This window comes from Zonotrichia albicollis, chromosome 3 (genome assembly GCF_047830755.1).
Source record: "Zonotrichia albicollis isolate bZonAlb1 chromosome 3, bZonAlb1.hap1, whole genome shotgun sequence".
NCBI classification, from domain to species: Eukaryota; Metazoa; Chordata; class Aves; order Passeriformes; family Passerellidae; genus Zonotrichia; species Zonotrichia albicollis.
The window spans coordinates 102946237-102965446 of record NC_133821.1 but is presented as its reverse complement, the minus strand read 5'-3'; the positions used below and the strand labels follow the sequence as shown (position 1 = coordinate 102965446).

At 43.2% G+C, this 19210-nt stretch overlaps 1 protein-coding gene across 2 annotated transcripts; it reads left to right on the top strand.

Annotated features, from left to right (window-relative positions):
• The first annotated feature begins 11122 nt into the window (after positions 1 to 11122).
• On the top strand, positions 11123 to 17912 carry TPBG (trophoblast glycoprotein). Of its 2 annotated transcripts, none has more exons than XM_026792767.2 (2): positions 11123 to 11421; positions 12131 to 17912. In XM_026792767.2, exons 1-2 carry the CDS (start codon positions 11396 to 11398, stop codon positions 13404 to 13406), a joined length of 1302 nt encoding a protein of 433 aa, XP_026648568.2. In that variant the 5' UTR covers positions 11123 to 11395; the 3' UTR covers positions 13407 to 17912. The 2 variants fall into 2 exon arrangements, with proteins under 2 accessions (XP_026648568.2, XP_026648569.2); XM_026792768.2 differs by lacking the exon at positions 11123 to 11421 and adding an exon at positions 11448 to 11714.
• The last annotated feature ends 1298 nt before the right edge of the window (positions 17913 to 19210 follow it).

The following is a 19210-nucleotide window of genomic DNA, read 5'->3' as shown; positions in this document are numbered from 1 at the left end:
GAGAGAAAATTACTTTTCTGTCACTGTAGAATGGTAAATTAAAAAAAAAAAAGTTTTACTTGCAGCCTCAAAAATGCCAAAGTGTTCTTTATCTCCCATTCCTTTGAATAGGAATATATAAATGTAACAAGTAATGCCCCTGTAGTATTGCAAATACTAATTTTTTTTTCACATTAAAATTACTATTAAATACTGAAACTGATTTCCATTCAAGAAAGCACTTACAGCTTAGTATCATTTTGTCCAGCTTAAATGCAGCATGACCTCCATGCCCAGTGTGATCAATTGTCAATTATGGTAAAAAACTACCATCAGCAACACCTATATGAGAAACAATAAAGCATATACAGCACTGAAAAGTTTAGTGCATTTTTTTTTTCAGTGTGACCTGAACATGATTTAACTATCTTAACAACTGCTTCCCAGCCATTTTCCCCAGCAGCACATTAATTTTCAAGTGTCATGTTTATATACTTGGTATTAGCATCCCAAACTTCAGAATATTTTAACCTAGTCATAAAAAAACAGCTCTTGCCATTCTGGATCTAATTTCTTGTCATAAATCTTTCAAGCAGGAAATCCTCAGCAAGAACACCTTTGATATGTTATCTTGCGTCGCCTCCATTGCAGGCTGTGATGCTGCCATCTTTTCCCCACTATTCTGTGTTTCCAGTGATACATTTCTTCCACTTAGGGGAACCTCTATATCTGTGTGTCCATAATGCCTTGAGGTCATACACAACTGGAAACTGTTTTTTCCAATTACTTCTTTTATCTTACCCTTTTGTGGGTATGAATTGCAGAAAAAAGAATATGGGGATGAGAGTCCGAGTTTGTGCTGTAGGCTGTGACTGTGCTGTCCCAAGTGTGAGTCAGAGCAGTCTCAGTAAGTTTCTGTCACCCTCAATATCCATGCAATAAATTGCAGGTATATATTGTTCACTCTCAAACTAATATTCTTTTCAAAATGTTCTATGTCCATGCCCCATTTTCTGTAGAGGCCATCTGCACCCAAAGAAGGGAAAGCCATTTGACACCCTACAGGGCATTTTGCTCTGAATATGACACAGGGAGGCCCTAATGAAACAAAGAAACCATCCAACAAAATTTTCAGACCAGTTTTGCAGGATGTATATTGTGCAAGTGCATTTCCAACAATTTATTCAATAACATCAAGCGTACACAATGGTTCTGAAGTGCATTACAAATACACGGAAATTTAAAATTAATATGTTTAGCATTATATTTTCTACTGAATTTTAAAGGCAGGAAATCTTGAATATCTTAATAAATATTTTAATTGACATATTCAGATGGCTAGAGAAAGTCGTTACTAAAATTGGTTAAAAATAGAATTTCTCCCAGAAAAATGTTCAAATATTTTTTCTTGTCACTTACTAATAGTATTGTATGGAACAGTGGATCAGAAATAGATCTAAAAAATAAAATGTTTTCTGTTTCTCCTTATGTTCAATACCATTCATTTTAAATTTATATATTTTAGAATTTTGTCCCCTTTATTCTCGTCTCTCTCTTTCTCCGTTTTGTCACAGAATGTAAACAGACTAATTAAGGCCACAGCTTCACTTCCGTTTTCCCCATTCTTTTGACATCCTATGATTGAAAGCTTTCAGAGCTAGAAAATGAAAAGGGATGGTGTAAACTTGTAACTATTTTACTTTTTTTAAAAAGCTTTCCAGATACTAAGGATGCATGATTTTTGGTTTTGAACTTGAGGTTGAAACAAAATAATATTTCAACAGAGAATATTTTCATTGTAAAATCTTCCAAGTGAAAAGAACTGACAAACAGTACTCATGTTCATAGTACTGAAGATTTTTAAGCTCTGATTCAAACGTCCCTCAGTCACAAATCAGCAGGGTTTGGGAAAAATGTTGAAGAGTTCATGTTTGAACAGAATTTAATGTCTTTCTTCAGCAATGTGTGTTGGCCACAATAAGAAACAATATGCTGGACTAGGCAGACTTTTGCTCTAATGCCATAGCAAGAGTTTGGCTCTTTTTCTGGGACTGAAATTCTTTCCAGTTTACATTCAGAAATAAGAATCCTAATGGGGTAGACCTGAAACCTTATACAACATTGAGCTGATAATTATAACAGACTTTGTAATGTAAAATACATTGTATTACCCATAAAAGATGCTAAAATAGTTCAGCCCAGTGACATTAACTTTCCATGGCTAGCTGGTGCTGACATGTATCATGCTTCACTATTGCACTAAATCATTAAAGCTAGCATATTTTTAAGCATGCAAATTTGGCCAAAGAAAGCTGCGCTCTTTTAATCCAGACTTTAATTTTATTGGAAAAAGAATGCCAGAACAGACTACAGTTAAATGTTCTACATATAATTGCAGAGGATCTTGTGGTTCTTGGCTATGACATCACAAAAACAGAGAAAGAAAAAATTAAGAATGTATTCTTTAAGAACTCTCAATTACCACATTAGTTCCCTTTTATCTTTTCATCTGTTACCACAGTGGACTGACAGATAGATATAGAACTGGTATATAAAGATATATAAAGATTGGACTCTAATGAGAGGTACTTGGACTGAAGTAATAGCCAGAAATTGCACAAAATCTGTAAGTGTTCACAGCCATGAACTAAGGAAGTTAGTTACTAAGTTACAAGAAGCAGTCAGGAAAAAATAAGAGTTGCCTTTCACATAGACAGATTCAGGTACACCCACTGGCCATTGTGATATTTGGGACTCCTTTCAGGCATGACAGAAACATAAGCATATATTAGAGCCATGTGTTCACCAGTTCATTTAGCTGACTGTAGCACAGGGAACTTCTATGAATTCTGACATACTTTCTATAAAAAGGTACAGTAGACTACCACTAATTCAGTGTACTAAGGGCAGAATTCTATAGTGTAGGCAAGTTTATTTTTTATACTAAGCATGTATCTTTGTTTCCTGAGGGTCATCCAATCACCTATACCCACCTTGAAGTAGTACAACTAGCTCCCCTCTTCACTCAATTTTAGCCTGTTTTGAAACAGAGATATCTTCTGTAGCCTTTTTCCTTGGGCAAGTCTCTGCCTAAGCTTTTAAAATTTATTTTAGTCTTTCCATGTAAGTCAGCATACATCTAGCCTCCAAATCACTTTTACTGCTCCTTCTTTCTCTTTCTTTCTTTCTTTCTTTCTTTCTTTCTTTCTTTCTTTCTTTCTTTCTTTCTTTCTTTCTTTCTTTCTTTCTTTCTTTCTTTCTTTCTTTCTTTCTTTCTTTCTTTCTTTCTTTCTTTCTTCTCCTTCCTTCCTTCCGCCACTTCCTTCCTTCCGCCACTTCCTTCCTTCCGTCACTTCCTTCCGCCACTTCCTTCCGCCACTTCCTTTCTTCCTTCCGCCACTTCCTTCCTTCCGCCACTTCCTTCCGCCACTTCCTTCCTTCCGCCACTTCCTTCCTTCCTTCCGCCACTTCCTTCCTTCCGCCACTTCCTTCCTTCCTTCCGCCACTTCCTTCCTTCCTTCCGCCACTTCCTTCCGCCACTTCCTTCCTTCCTTCCTTCCTTCCTTCCTTCCTTCCTTCCTTCCTTCCTTCCTTCCTTCCTTCCGCCACTTCCTTCCTTCCGCCACTTCCTTCCGCCACTTCCTTCCGCCACTTCCTTCCACCACTTCCTTCCGCCACTCCCTTCCTTCCTTCCGCCACTTCCTTCCTTCCTTCCTTCCTTCCTTCCTTCCTTCCTTCCTTCCTTCCTTCCTTCCTTCCTTCCTTCCTTCCTTCCTTCCTTCCTTCCTTCCTTCCTTCCGCCACTTCCTTCCGCCACTTCCTTCCGCCACTTCCTTCCGCCACTTCCTTCCGCCACTTCCTTCCTTCCGCCACTTCCTTCCGCCACTTCCGCCACTTCCTTCCGCCACTTCCTTCCTTCCGCCACTTCCTTCCTTCCTTCCTTCCTTCCGCCACTTCCTTCCGCCACTTCCTTCCTTCCTTCCGCCACTTCCTTCCGCCACTTCCTTCCGCCACTTCCTTCCGCCACTTCCACCACTTCCTTCCACCACTTCCTTCCGCCACTCCCTTCCTTCCTTCCGCCACTTCCTTCCTTCCTTCCTTCCTTCCTTCCTTCCTTCCTTCCTTCCTTCCTTCCTTCCTTCCTTCCTTCCTTCCTTCCTTCCTTCCTTCCTTCTGCCACTTCCTTCCTTCCTTCCTTCCTTCCTTCCACCACTTCCTTCCTTCCTTCCGCCACTTCCTTCCGCCACTTCCTTCCGCCACTTCCTTCCGCCACTTCCTTCCGCCACTTCCGCCACTTCCTTCCACCACTTCCTTCCGCCACTCCCTTCCTTCCTTCCGCCACTTCCTTCCGCCACTTCCTTCCGCCACTTCCTTCCGCCACTTCCTTCCACCACTTCCTTCCGCCACTCCCTTCCTTCCTTCCGCCACTTCCTTCCTTCCGCCACTTTCTTCCTTCCTTCCTTCCTTCCGCCACTTCCTTCCTTCCGCCACTTCCTTCCGCCACTTCCTTCCTTCCTTCCGCCACTTCCTTCCTTCCGCCACTTCCTTCCGCCACTTCCGCCACTTCCTTCCGCCACTTCCTTCCTTCCGCCACTTCCTTCCTTCCTTCCTTCCGCCACTTCCTTCCGCCACTTCCTTCCGCCACTTCCTTCCGCCACTTCCGCCACTTCCTTCCTCCACTTCCTTCCTTCCGCCACTTCCTTCCGCCACTTCCTTCCGCCACTTCCTTCCGCCACTTCCTTCCGCCACTTCCGCCACTTCCTTCCGCCACTTCCTTCCTTCCGCCACTTCCTTCCTTCCTTCCGCCACTTCCTTCCGCCACTTCCTTCCGCCACTTCCTTCCGCCACTTCCGCCACTTCCTTCCGCCACTTCCTTCCTTCCTTCCTTCCTTCCTTCCTTCCTTCCTTCCTTCCTTCCTTCCTTCCTTCCTTCCTTCCTTCCTTCCTTCCTTCCGCCACTTCTGCCACTTCCGCCACTTCCGCCACTTCCTTCCTTCCTTCCTTCCGCCACTTCCGCCACTTCCGCCACTTCCTTCCTTCCTTCCTTCCTTCCTTCCTTCCTTCCTTCCTTCCTTCCTTCCGCCACTTCCTTCCTTCCGCCACTTCCTTCCTTCCTTCCGCCACTTCCTTCCGCCACTTCCTTCCGCCACTTCCTTCCGCCACTTCCGCCACTTCCTTCCACCACTTCCTTCCGCCACTCCCTTCCTTCCTTCCGCCACTTCCTTCCTTCCGCCACTTTCTTCCTTCCTTCCTTCCTTCCGCCACTTCCTTCCTTCCGCCACTTCCTTCCGCCACTTCCTTCCTTCCTTCCGCCACTTCCTTCCTTCCGCCACTTCCTTCCGCCACTTCCGCCACTTCCTTCCACCACTTCCTTCCTTCCGCCACTTCCTTCCTCCACTTCCTTCCTTCCGCCACTTCCTTCCTTCCTTCCGCCACTTCCTTCCGCCACTTCCTTCCGCCACTTCCGCCCCTTCCTTCCTTCCTTCCTTCCTTCCTTCCTTCCTTCCTTCCTTCCTTCCTTCCTTCCTTCCTTCCTTCCTTCCTTCCTTCCTTCCTTCCTTCCTTCCTTCCTTCCGCCACTTCCTTCCTTCCGCCACTTCCTTCCTTCCGCCACTTCCTTCCTTCCGCCACTTCCTTCCTTCCTTCCTTCCGCCACTTCCTTCCGCCACTTCCTTCCTTCTCTTTCTCTCTTTCTCTCTCTTTCTTTCTCTCTTTCTTTCTCTTTCTTTTCTTTCTTTTCTTTCTTATCTATGTCTTGCCATTTTTTCTAGTCATAGGATGCCAGAATGGAATGCAGTATTTCAGGTGTAGTTATCGATACAAAAGGGGAAGGAAGGTATCTTCTTCCTCCTTTGTTGACAGAATATGCCATCTCCACAAAAAAAAAAATCACTGTATTCCTTGTTCCTCCCACCCTCATTGGGTGAATGCAATCCCTAAGAATGCATTCCTTTTAAAACATTTCAGATGTAGTAACCCAGAAAGATGCAAAATCTTGAGCTAAAGATGGAGAAGGATGGAAAGGCAAAGAAAAACAGAGTTCAGTAGAAGAGGGTTTTATAAACCTACATGTGCCACAGTGGTCAAATGCAGGTAACAAATTATCAACAATCAGAAAGGAAAAAAAGCAGGAGACTGATTCACCAAGCTTTTTAATATTATGTACTCAGTCATACTTGTGAAGGAGAATCCTACCCAGGCAGAGAGGTTGCATTTTAAGTCTGCTTTGTCAGATCGTAAACAACAACACAATGTGTAAGACAGGGGAGAATCAAACCCCATATGTTCTCAAATCTGCTGAGCCTTTTATATGCCTTTTTGGGTTGGGTTTTTTTGTTTTGTTTTGCTTAATGGGGAATTCGTAAAATTCAACTCTTCCCTACAAAGGCTTCCAGTTTCATCAGATGAAAATGTTTTCATGAAAAAGGTTTTCCATGGAAATACTCCCAACTTGCAGTCCTCTATGGTTAGATCTCCCACAACCCTGAGTGCTGGAGTCAGCCACCCTTACTTTCCAGGGAAGCAAGGGCAAAATGGGAAACACCCCTGGCACCACGAGGGGCTGCAAAACCTTGGCACAGCACTGCCTGCGGAGTGAGGAACGAGTGGGACTGTCGAGAGAAGTGTGAGGAACACATTGGCCCAAATTCCCTGCAGATCTGGGTTTCTGCTTCTCAGAGACAAAGAAGAAAGCAGTGTATTTCAGCTCTCCCTTCCTTTCTCCGCTACAGCTCAGGGATGGCCCCAACCTATGCCATCCTTTAAGAGTCCTCTAGAAGAACTGGAACCCAGCACCTCAATACAACATGGTGCCTTCCTTACACACTGTAACGAAGACAACAACCCCAGTTGGCTAAAAAAGCAGGATTTTGAGTAAAGCCTCAGCTGGGAGTGACTGTGTGTAGCAAGGCAGGTCACCATGGCCCAGAGCAATACTAATCCAACAAATAATCTGCTCAGCCAGTTTCCCAGGTTTACCTTCAGACATCTAGATGGATATCCCAAAAGGACACAAATACACAAGATTTCTAGCTGAAGCCTACTCATATTATCCACCCTGCTTTGTGAATCAGAGTAATAAGGAGTAATCAGAAACCATGTCATTCAAGAAGGGCTAAAATCAGAACGCTTATTTTGTAGAAGGAAGAGTTTTACTCACTGTAGTGATTTCCTCTAAGTAGAATTTATTTGGAAAATAGCCTAGGTCTAAGAACTAAACTTGCATACTTAAAATTAGAAAAATGAAAAAGAAATTACCATTTTAAAATACATGTAGGGGTCCATCAAAGATAGATTAAAATTAAGACATGCATTGTTCCTGAGCAAAGAAAGAATAAAAGCATGATTGAAAATTTAGCCTGACCTGTTTAAGCATGTTAAATTCTCAGTTATATTGTGATGATCTTGTAAGTAGTTATTCAGCTTGGATCATGTTGCAGATACTCTACATGTCAGAACATGCAGAGCTGGAGTACAGGCAGAGGAATTAGCACAAAGTGCTTACCTGGAATACAGCATCTGGAATACAGCAAGTCCTCTTCCCCAATCTTTTTTTCTAGTACATTCCTGACTCCAGGTCTGGTAGCTGGTTTTGCTGGAGGAAGTTACCATTGCTTTTTCTCATTTGAATAAAAGGTTTTAACAATAAAACACTACCATGAAACCTGGGGAGCAGCTAAAGAGTCCATCTTCAGTTTCAGCAGTTTTCAGCATTGCTTACATTCAGATGGGGGCACTTTGTCTGCTATGGTCCCTTCTATTCCCAGCTAAGCATGCAGGAGTCTCCACAAATTCAAACAATGCACTGATAACCAATTAACATATTTAAAGACCCCCAAAAAAGGTTATTTTCAGCTAAATTTTTTTTTTCTGCTAGTTCTAGCAAACTTTATGTTTTCACAGTATTAAAAATCAACATTCTCTGTATTAAATTAACTTTCATTTTTTCAATATAAAAAAATGGAGAGCATACAAGAAAATGCAAATATCTATTCCTTGAAGATTGTCTTCTCTACAGCTTCAATCCAAAACTATCACATGAATTTAAGTGCACCTAAAAAGAAAACTGGAGCCTGAATGTTTATGGTTGTGAACATATGAATGCTAAATAAAATTCAAACAAGAATTCAAGGCAACATTTGGCTACCTAAGTAGTTTTATGACAAAATCTTAAGGATTCTGATGGTGTTTGTTCAAAGGAAGCCAAGCCTCAAGAGAAACAGGGGTCCCTTGGAGAACCTGCTGGATCTCTCTATGTGAGGAAGCAGATGGAACTTGCAGCTTGTTCTTCCACTTTTGTGGGAAGATATTTTTGGTGAAAGAAAAGAATTCTGGTCTCTGTACAATTGCTCACTTAGTTTATTATCTTTAGCACATTATAAATACGCTTCCAAGGTCACTTCCTATGAAGTGCTGAGTATCTTCATGCAATGTTGAGGCAATGTAGAAACATTTCACAGATGAAACAAAAATGTCCCCATTGATAAAGAAAATAAAAAACAAAAAAAATATGACCACTATTGCATGGAGTCCTACCCCAAGTTATTCCAACTCCATGGACATCAGCTGCAGTCAGGCCACTCAAAAAGGGTATCCAGCACTGTTTAGTATTGGTCCAAGGGGGCACTGAGAAGATTATTTAGGATGGGATCCATCTCAATTAGCTTAATTAACAGCCTTAAATTTCAGTATCTAAAGAATCTTTCAGATTTTCCTAAGGACAGTGGAGTGACATGAGCATCTACAAATGATACTTTATTCCTTTCTAAGTTGAGAGTCTTAAAAGGGGAATAGCAACACCAAAATGGTCAAGTAATGCAGTTATCAGAGATTGTCCCGATGACTCTGCAGCCCCTTAGGTAGGTTTTCAGCTTGTGGAAGCTGAATTACTGGAGTACCGATTTTCAAAAGCAAGCAGATCTCATCACTGTCACACGAAGCAAGCTTTAACCTTTTGGATAAGGAGGATCAGAGGTTTCCTTCATGATTGCAGATGGCCAGCACATCATCCAGCCTCAGCCTGGAGCAGCAGACTGAAGCATTGTCTCAACCCCCACATTGTTTAACATGAGCTTCTCAGGTAAAGCCCCGGAAATATCAGCCACAGGAACAGTTTCCTAGTGGTAAATTAGCTTCCAGGTTGTGTCCTTTAGCCAAGACAATCTATTTTTAAACCCTATACTTTAACTCAGGCAGAAGTTTTGCATAATCTTTATGCAAAAAACTATTAGATGAGATTCCATGGTCTGTGCAATGCAAATTCACAAATGAATCAATCATAACAGCCAAAACTGATCTGAAACACATCAAGGTTGGGGTTTTTTTATTTTCTGAGTATATATTACAAACACATCCAGGAAATCTACTTAGTATAGATGAATTCACCAGAAAGTATCATTTTTTTTTCAGAGTATGCCTCTGAGAAAAATTGTTTTATTTAAACAAGAGGAAAAGAAATCAGATTACAAGTTATTTTCTTCCTCTTGCAAGCTTAAGCAGGTTTAGCAGGTACAATTTGCTACTGGAATAATAGGAAAGAATAGGAAAATACATGTTATCTATTATTTGCATTACTGCAGTACATTCAAGCACCTGCCAGTGAGCAACTTCACAGAGATGGAAAGAAACCATATTCCCTGCCCAAAGAGCTAGCCTGCTGTGAAGGACCAGAGGCACAGTCCCATCTAGACAGTCAGGAAGAGCCTGAACTGCTAGGAAAACTATGGTCAGGACAATGAGCAGATCAGTGTAATTGATCTTAATTGTATTATTTAATTCAAAATTACATTGTATCTAAATATTTTATTAAAGGTGATTAGGTTTATGCTGATTTAGTATTTTTTTCTTTATTTTTGATAATATATTCAGTTACGTATCTTTAAAAGCCATCTCCTTTTGGAAACTTTTTATTGATCACTGAATTTTACTGCTGTCCAGTTGGACAATTCGGGGACAGGGGTGTTTCTTTGACTTTTTCAAAGAATTTTCATAGATTAGGAGAACAAGTCTTTCTCTCGCAAAATGCAAGATATCTTTACCTATCTGTTTTTCTGAGCACTACACTAAAAGGCATGTCAGCAACCTCTCAACCAACTAAAATCTCATGCAGTGTAGTGCCACTCAACATTAAAGCAATAACTTCCCAAAGTTCTGGAACTGCTTGTGAGTCCAAGATCTCATTTGTATCACTATTACTCCAGCCACTGCATATTTTCTTTTCGCCATAAGCTTCATGTTGTGCTGCTCCATCAGCTGGACAGCCCTTGCCTGTCACCCCAGCCCCAGACTGTGCTGCACCGTAACACCACTGTCAGACTAGAGAGAGAACAATCCGACAGAAACTGGTGTTTCAATTCATTATTCTCCAGATTCTGGGGCTGATTTTATCAGGACTTCATACTGGATTCATCTCTTCATTTCCCCTACGGCTTTTGGCAGCTCTGCGATTCCTGCTGACTCTACCAAAAAAAGGAACATAGTTTATCAGGAAAGCAGAAGGAGTGTAAGTCTGACATACGGGGAGAAGGAAATCTTGTGTAGGCAGTCAACAGAAGGATAAGGAAAGCCCAAAGGAGTCATCGCCTCAAAACTTTCTGTTTCACATTGCTGAAACTGGTTATTTGTATACACTGGTGAATCTTTTGTGTTAATTAGGTGTTATTTAATGATCTGAATCACTTTCTAGGGACCAGTGGCTAAATACAGTCCACATGGCAGCGCACACCATTCACGACTTCCTCAAATACCCCCACTGTAGGTTAAGGTAAGGGAGTTACTCGGTTGCAAACCAGATTTTGTTACACCCGGGTTGTTCAGCCCTGCCAGGACTGTTCTGGGACAGCCACAGCGACTGAAGCTGCTAAACATTTCACACGCAGACAGGTACTTACAGGCTTTTCCTCACCATAATAAAGTTTAAATCTCAGTCTTGAATTGTCGATTTGCAGGTTCATTTCTTTTCTTAAAAATCACTACTATTATATATTTCAGGACCTCTAAAGTTCCCGGTGGGTTTAAGTGTAGTTTTGGTGTTATTTTGGCTTGGGATTTGTTTGTGGATTTTTTAGGGTTTTTTTTTGCTTTAGCTTTGGAGCTCACTCGGTGTATTTTGTGGTTGCTGTTGTTCCCTCCTCTCCCGAAACACGATCCCTGGGTAGGTGGGCGGGGGCAGCGGCCGCCAGCAGCCGGCTCGGCACCCCGGCGCCCGAAACCCGCCGGGATTCCCCATCCTGCCGCCGGCCTGAGCGCGCCCATCGTGGAGACCGCGGGGAAGGGCGCCCCGCAGCCGCGGCGGGGCAGGCACAAGCACGGCGCTGCGGGACGGGGAGCGGAGCGCGGGGCTCTCGCTTCCAGAGGCGGGCGGGACGCGCTCCGCGCCCGGCGAGCCGAACTGAAGCCCCGCACGGCGCGGCTGCACATGGCGCGGCCCCGCTCGGCGGCAAGGTGAGTCTCCGGCAGCAGCACCTGGCCCGGGGGCCGCGGGGCACAGGACGCCGAGCGGAGCCGCCCAGGGCTCCCGGGCCGGGCAGCGGCGGCGGCCGAGCTGGAGCGCGGGGGCGGCGGGCGGGAGCCGGGCGGGGCGCGGGCGGCGGCTCCCCCTGGCCGGGCGGCGCTTGGTTTCTCCTGCCCGCGGAGGCAGGGCCAGGCGCGGCGAGGGTGGGCGCGGAGTTGGCGGCGGGGCTCGGGGCAGACGGCGGCCAGCCGCGGCGGAGTTTGTGCTGTACGCGGGGCGGGAGGTGAGGGACGGGGTCCGGGACCGGGCTCGGCACCGCTGCGCTCCGCGCTGGGTTTTGGGGGTGGGAGTTTGTAGCGGCCGCGGCGCGGAGCGGAGGGGAAGAGCCCCGGGGCAGGGAGGGCAGGTGAGGAGCGGCGGGACACGGTGGGCGGTGGCGGCTCAGACCCTCCTCTTCCTCTCCGCGCTCCGCCGGTGGAGTCGACGGCCGGGTGGGAAGGTGGCGGCGTGAGCTGGAAGTGGGCGAAAACTTGTTCCTCCGCGTGTTCTCCCGCTCTGCCGCGGGGCCGGAGCCACCCGGGAGAGCCGCGTATTATCGGGGGCGGGGGGCGAGACGCGGGCCGAGGGAGGGCGGGTGGGCGCGGGCAAGAGGAGCCGCGCCGCCCGCCGCTGCCGTCTCCCTTTCCTCCCCTGCCGCAGGTCTCGCTGCGGGAAGCGGAGCGGAGCCAGCCCCCGAGGGGAAACGCCTGCCCCCGAAGAAAGGGCTGCCCGGAGACGGCCCCCGCCTCGCCGCGCCGCCCGGAGCCGGAGGCGCCCGAAGGGAAAAGTTGAGTGCGGGGCCGGGCCGGGCGCGATGCCGGGGCGCGGCGCGCTCTGCCTGGGGCTGCTGCTGCCCGTCCTGCTGGGCTGCGGATCGGCACAGCCCGGCGGCTGCCCGGCCCTCTGCGAGTGCTCGGAGCCGGCCAGGACGGTGAAGTGCGTGAACAGGAACCTGACGGCGGTGCCCCCCGACCTGCCGCCCTACGTGCGCAGCCTCTTCATCACCGGCAACCCCCTGAGCGACCTGCCGGCCGGCGCCTTCCCCGCCCAGCGCCTGCCCGACCTCGCTTCCCTCAACCTCAGTGGCAACCACCTGCGGACCGTGGAGGCCGGCTCCCTCGCCCTGCCCGCCCTGCGGCAGCTGGACCTCAGCGGCAACGCGCTGGTCTCCTTCAGCCCGCAGGCCTTCGGGGAGGGCGGCAGCCCGCTGGAGGAGCTGCTCCTCCGCGGGGCCCTGCGCGACCACGGCGTGCTGCTCAGCCTGGCCGCCCTGCTGCAATCCGGGGCCCTGCGCAACCTCAGCCGCCTGGAGCTGGCCGACAACGGGCTGCTGCTGCTGCCCGCCGGCATGTTCACCGCCCTGCCGGCCCTGCGGCTGCTGGACCTCAGCAACAACTCCCTGGTGGGCCTGCGAAATGTCTCTTTCCAGGGACTGGGTCAGCTGCAGAGCCTCAACCTGAGCGATAACTCCCTGAGCGTTCTGTGGAACAGCACCCTGGCCCAGTTCCGCAGCCTGCCCGCACTCCGGCACATTGTCCTGCGCCACAACGCCTGGGTCTGTGACTGTGCCATCGAAGACCTGGTGGTCTGGCTTAAAGAGAGCGACCAGGTGGAGGGCAAAGAAGCCCTGACCTGTGCCTCCCCTGACAAGATGTTGGGCAAAGCCCTGCTGAAGATCAATGGCTCGGACCTGAACTGCTCCGTGCCCATAGACCTGCCCTCCCAGCTTCAGACTTCATATGTCTTCCTGGGGATAGTTTTGGCTCTCATTGGGGCCATATTCCTCCTAGTTTTGTACTTGAACCGAAAAGGAATCAAAAAGTGGATGCACAACATCAGAGATGCCTGTAGGGATCACATGGAGGGCTACCACTACAGATACGAGATCAATGCAGACCCCAGGTTAACAAACGTCAGCTCCAACTCGGATGTGTGACAAAATGCCCTGGATGCAGGGCAGTGCAAAGTACCTATGCATGAAAAGTAGACTTATGCTTTACCCTTGTGCTTGCTTCCATCTCCGCTGAAAAGTCTCAGACATGCTTGTAACTTGAGGGGGATATGCCTCCCTGTGATGTCAAGTTAATTTTTGTTTTGAGACACTGAACTGCTGAGCATGGCGTTCAGCTGTGTCTAGGAAACAAGCTGCTACTTATTTTCCTCCTTACCTGTCTGCACTTGTGGGAAATTTTTCAAGTTGTCAAAAGAAAAAAAGGATTCTCTCTGATGATCCAAAGCCACCAGAGTTTATAAAACGTTTACTGATGCAGACGCCATTCAACAAAAGCTGCCTCAACTTTTTGGGAAAAAAAAATGTTATGTTCCTCTGTGCCAGTTTTGATCTTGTATATCTGAATTGAGATGCGATGATTACATTTCATAGACTATCTTGAGATTTTAAAAACCAAACAAACTCCTTTTAACAGCTCTTCAGAAGGAAATCAAATAGCAAGCATGCACAAATACTGTATAGTTTTACATGTTAGGAAATTTATGATCTCAGTAAGTCTCTTACTATTTTGTAGTTATTTTTGATTGCAGTTTACGTGACTTGACAGAATTTTTTTATACGAACTGCATCTAAACTCCATCTAAACTCAGTCTGAACTGCTAGATTCAATAAACAGTCTTGCAAGAACTGTTGTTTGCTGTTAAATGAGAAAAGTATGGACATCTAAGAATGTGAATAGTGCTATAATCTCCGAAGTAATAGCCCTGAAGTAGTAATATGAATAAAAGTTTATACAAATGTGTAGCTTAGAGCCATGAATGTTTGACAACTTTGTGATATATGCTAGGAGAATTACACTGAGCTTAATTACACTGAGAATTAAATGACGGGAGCAGTTTCACTTGGCACAAACCCCTCAGACTGCCCTCTGAAAGCACCTGCCTAATGTCAGGACAGATGCTAGGGTCTGCCTTCCTGGGAAGGTACAAGCTAATAGAATTTTCATAAGGTCTTCTCTACCAAATTAAAAAACAAAAAAACAACAAAATTAAATTGTGGAGTACGTAAGCTAAAGAACATTTTACCTGAATGGAATGGCTTATTATAAAAAACCATACTTGTGTGTCCTGAACTAAATTAAATGCAGCTCAGTCGTGCGGTCAGGAAGCTCTAGGCTTATGCATCACTACAGCAGTTATTAGATTGCTGTTTCCTTTTTAAGGTCTTGGTACTTGTGAGGTTCTGTAGCGATTTACTTCCAGTAACTTGATGGAACTTTACATTTATATTTATGCATTTAACAGGTGCACTTCAGTATGGTATGTTGCTTGCTACTTGCTTGGGAATGCATTTTCTTGTAAATAGATAAAGCATGCAAAAGAACCCTTCAGAATGCCTAATTTAAGATGCAACTCTGACCACATATAGAAAGGTTAGCAAGAACCTTGCAGTGGCTGCCAATAATTAGTGCACTTTTTCTAATATATTTATGGTTTTTTAATGAAAAGAAATACACCAGCTGTAAAAGTGTGATGTGACTTGATATATATCAGTTTATCTGTGGAGCTTTTTCCATGGTCACTGTTACTTGAAGCTCTTGAGCATCTCTCAAATTTTATGAATTGCTGGCTAATTCCTTTTGCTTTCGAAAGTGACAGTTTTCTCATAGATGTATACATTTGGTAAGAGCTCAAATACAAAATAGTCTTTAAAGTATCAGAATAAATATAATCTATTTTGGGCATTGGTATTATTCAAAAGTGTTTCTCATCTTGCGACTTCAGAGAAAGCAAGTAGCACAATTTGCTTTTGATTCATTTTCTACTGCTTTAAATTGGATTTGTTTAACAGCAGTGATTTTTTTATGTACTTATGTTCATTTACCCTTAAAAGTAAAAAAGAATGGATATTAAGTACAACTATCATTTTGTAAATCAGTATATTTTGCAATTAATGTAGAATAAGTGATAGCATATTTTCCTGCTGTAATTTGAATGTATGAGCAATATCTGGATAATGGCATATCAATTAAATTTGTCAATTCTTACAAAGCAGGCTGCCCGTCTCAATATTAGCTGCCCATATTTTAAGGATAGCGTGAAAACCCCCGTGTGAAGAACTGTTACTGTTGCCACTATGCAAACCCTTCATACTTGGTGTCCATCAGATAGGTTATGTAAGAATTTACAGTAGCTGCGCAGTGTGCTTCGTTGTATCCGTTATCCTGGAGATTATCAATTTACACTTACCTGTACAGTGCCAAAAGGAGTAGAGCATCATCCTTGCTTAAGATGCTCCTGTAATACAATGGAGAAAATATGTGCAAACCAAGCCATTTCTCGGGCAATTTCCTGAGTTTTGTTAACAGATACTTTAACTACAGTAAAAGCAATTATCCGTGATGTGTTAGTGTGACGGCCGTGCATTTGTGGAGCTGTGTAAGGATAGGCAACGACTTTCATTGCAGTCTCTCACCAATGGAGCAAGTATTTGTATAGTGAGCAAGTGTAACTGTTGTTACTGTTACTGCACATATTATTCTAAAGATTATTATTACTATTATTTTTGTATCTTAGTCAATGTAATAGAAATTTATTAGAGATCTGGTGACAGCTGCTTAAAAACAATTTTTGTTATTTGCTTACATGTGTATTTATTAGGATGTAACATTTAGCATGTGTCAGTGTTGTGTTGGATGATGTTCCCCTACAGTGTTTGACCAACAGTGAAGGCTTTGGTGTTTTGTACAATGCATTATTTGATCTTAAATTCCCTTCCATAAACAGTGCTTGAAATTTGTTTTGCCTTTCTTTTACAAAATAATTAACAGTGGTACTCAGATGACACATAAAAGTAGCTCCCACACTACTTCAGAACGTGGTTAAAAACAAAATACCTAAAAAATAATTAGTTTCAACTTTCTTCTGAAGCACATTTTATAATCCTACTCTGCTTTGACACCTGGGATTCCAATTGACTACTTCCAATTGACTATTTCCAGAGCAGCTTATTCATTCATTCTTTGATAAAACACATGTAGTTCTAAATACCTCTAAAATGTGTTTTGTATACATAAATCCCCTAAGTTCTGTGTAACATAGTTGTCACTGAAAAACATCCAGACTATAAAGTATTGGGTAAATCTTCATAAATGGCTGCACAGCTAAGAAGCAGAAAGGATAATTATTCCAAGGTTTAGCTGCTTTGTTAAAGCTAGTTTTAGTTGTAGCAATCTCATAATTTTCTTAGAAAAATAGCACAAGGAATTAACATAATTTTAATATATTTTGTTAAAACACTTTGGATAAGTGATGTGGCCAGGTAAACAAATTCTCCCAAACCACCTCTCACCAAGGTAGCTTTAAATTAGATAATTTTTATTTTACTAGATAATACTTATTTTGCCAAGCCATAATATTGCCAGTAATTCTGACATCCAGAAAGTAGTTTGAAGTTTTGCAACAACTGCTTCAAATCTTTTCAGTCTGGGTAATTTACTTTTTCAGCACTGGTGACAGTCCCCAGTGACATGGCAGCAAGCAGAGCAGTCTGTTCAGACCCGCATTCTGTTGTTGACTGAGATGTCACTGAAAACAGGCATGGCAAATTATTCAAAATATGACTGCACTAGGATCTCAACTCTCATTATTCTTCTAGCATTTTCCCTGTGGTATACTCCAGTCTTTCTGCATCTGCATAATTTCTTTTTTGCCTCATTCTCTCAAGAAATCCATTAAAAAGAGTATCATGAATCTGCACAGGTAGAGAAATCAGTCTGACTGCACCAATATATTGAGGTTTAGCATCTTTATTTTTCTTGAAGCCTTAATGTGGAAAAGAGCCTTTGTCAAAGTGGACAGAATGAAAATTTGATATGCACTTTTTCTTTCTCTTTAGCAGCTGAATTTTCAAGAAGAACCATTCATTCTCAGCATATGATGAAGGAAAATAGCATTTGGTAAGAAAAATGTTTTGGTTTCAAGCTTCCAAAATGACATTTATATTCCATAAGAGAAAGTGTAAAGGAGAAGCTTGTGAAGGAAACAGAGATATCTCTTCGTAATGGGTCAGCATTGGAAGTCACAATGCTATGAATAGGAACAATTCCTGATTGAATCTGTCCATTACTTTCTGGTCATTTTTGTAGGTTCAGCTCAAATTTCTTCCTGTTGCTATAAATAGAAACATTTTGTTAATAAGTGCTGTCCCATCTTACAATATTTGCAGTGAAGGTGTTTTCACTGTGAGTTTCTTGTGGAATATAATAGAAGATTGAATTTAATTCAGTGCCTGCTGATTTAATAATGACCAGATCAAGCTCATAACTTAATAATCCTCTTTTTTTTTTTTTTTTTGCAAATATGCTGCTTACAAGGGGAAAAGACCTTGGCTTGAAATCAAACAATAAAAGCCCAATTAAAAAAAAAAAAACAAAAACAGGGGAGATAGATAGAAAGCAGAACATTTGGAGAGTGCAGCACTCATTAGGTACTTCACTCAGAAAAGAGGCAAACCACGTGGGAGCTGAGGGTCCTTTGGTGATACAGAAGTAAGTGTACTCTGTTAGCTTCCCAAGTCAATACAGCAGTAGCAGAAAAGTGATGCTTTATACCAACACAATAAACCTAACAGCACTTCTCTCCCACACTGAAAAAACCCCACCAAGCCTTTAGAAGGAAGAATACAGGTTTGCAGTATAAGTATGTCCTTAAAAAGGACTTTCACTTTCTCAACCGTGTTACAATTTATGTGTTGTCACATCCTTGGAAAACCTTGCTATGCCAGAAGTCATCTGTTGCGTAGGCAAAGCTTGAAATCAGTCTTTGCATTCCCAATGTTAGCCTAAATAGAAAAAGCAAACTATTAAGGAAATTAAACCAGTACTTTAGACAGCATATCTGTGGTATAGTTAATAATTTAATATTTGCAATTACTTACATTTTTCAAAGTATTCACTAGATAGCTTTTCCTATCTGATGGTAGACTAGCAGAAAAACAGATTTGTGTTTCTAGTAATTATGCATGAAAGCATCTGAATAAATTAGCAATATTTCAGTACATACGGTGACGAAAATGCTAGAAATCTTGTGTTCTAGAAAGTTTCAATGTTACAGAAATGTTAGATGTGCAAGAAACAGCTGTAACTTTCTGACTGAAGTTTGGTTTCCTAATTAAAAAATATTCTTGAGGAAAACCCCAATAAAATATTTGCCAGATTGGTTATACATGTTATATGTTCACTCTGTTTATTTTATTACTATAAATCCTTACAGGTATTGAGGTCTTTATTAAAAGTAGTTGTATTCCTTTTAGCCCAAATTGATGGTTGGGCTATGAATTTGCATGATAGAATAATGAAAAAGCAAGGTCCATATAGCTGGCCTGATTGATTTACTTAGAAAGAAATTTGGCCAGTGAATATAAGAGATTATGCTTCAATTGTTTTTGTTATTACAGACATAATTTGATAGCTTTTTTGGTTTGAATATATGTGGTATTAATTTTCAAGTTAGGTGCCGATTCTAAATTTAACAGGAAAGTATTTTCATCTTCTTCATTACCATATCAGACTGTGTTTTAATGTCTTCAAATACATATTTACATAGTGAAATATAAAGGCACTGTTATTACTGATGGAACTGTTAAGGAAAAATGCTGCTGGAACAGAGGAAACTGGTGAAAACCAGAGTGGTACAAAAAAGCATTCAGTTGACAAACTTTTATTCCTGCAACTTCTTTTAATGAAATTGTTTTTATTGTAACCTCATGGAAATCCAAGGGAAGAATGG

Bases quoted from the DNA above. Each gene is read 5' to 3' on its own strand.
- TPBG (XM_026792767.2), top strand. From the start codon at position 11,396: ATGGCGCGGCCCCGCTCGGCGGCAAG. The intron at 11,422-12,130 runs GTGAGTCTCCGG...CCCCTGCCGCAG, and splicing joins CGGCCCCGCTCGGCGGCAAG to GTCTCGCTGCGGGAAGCGGA.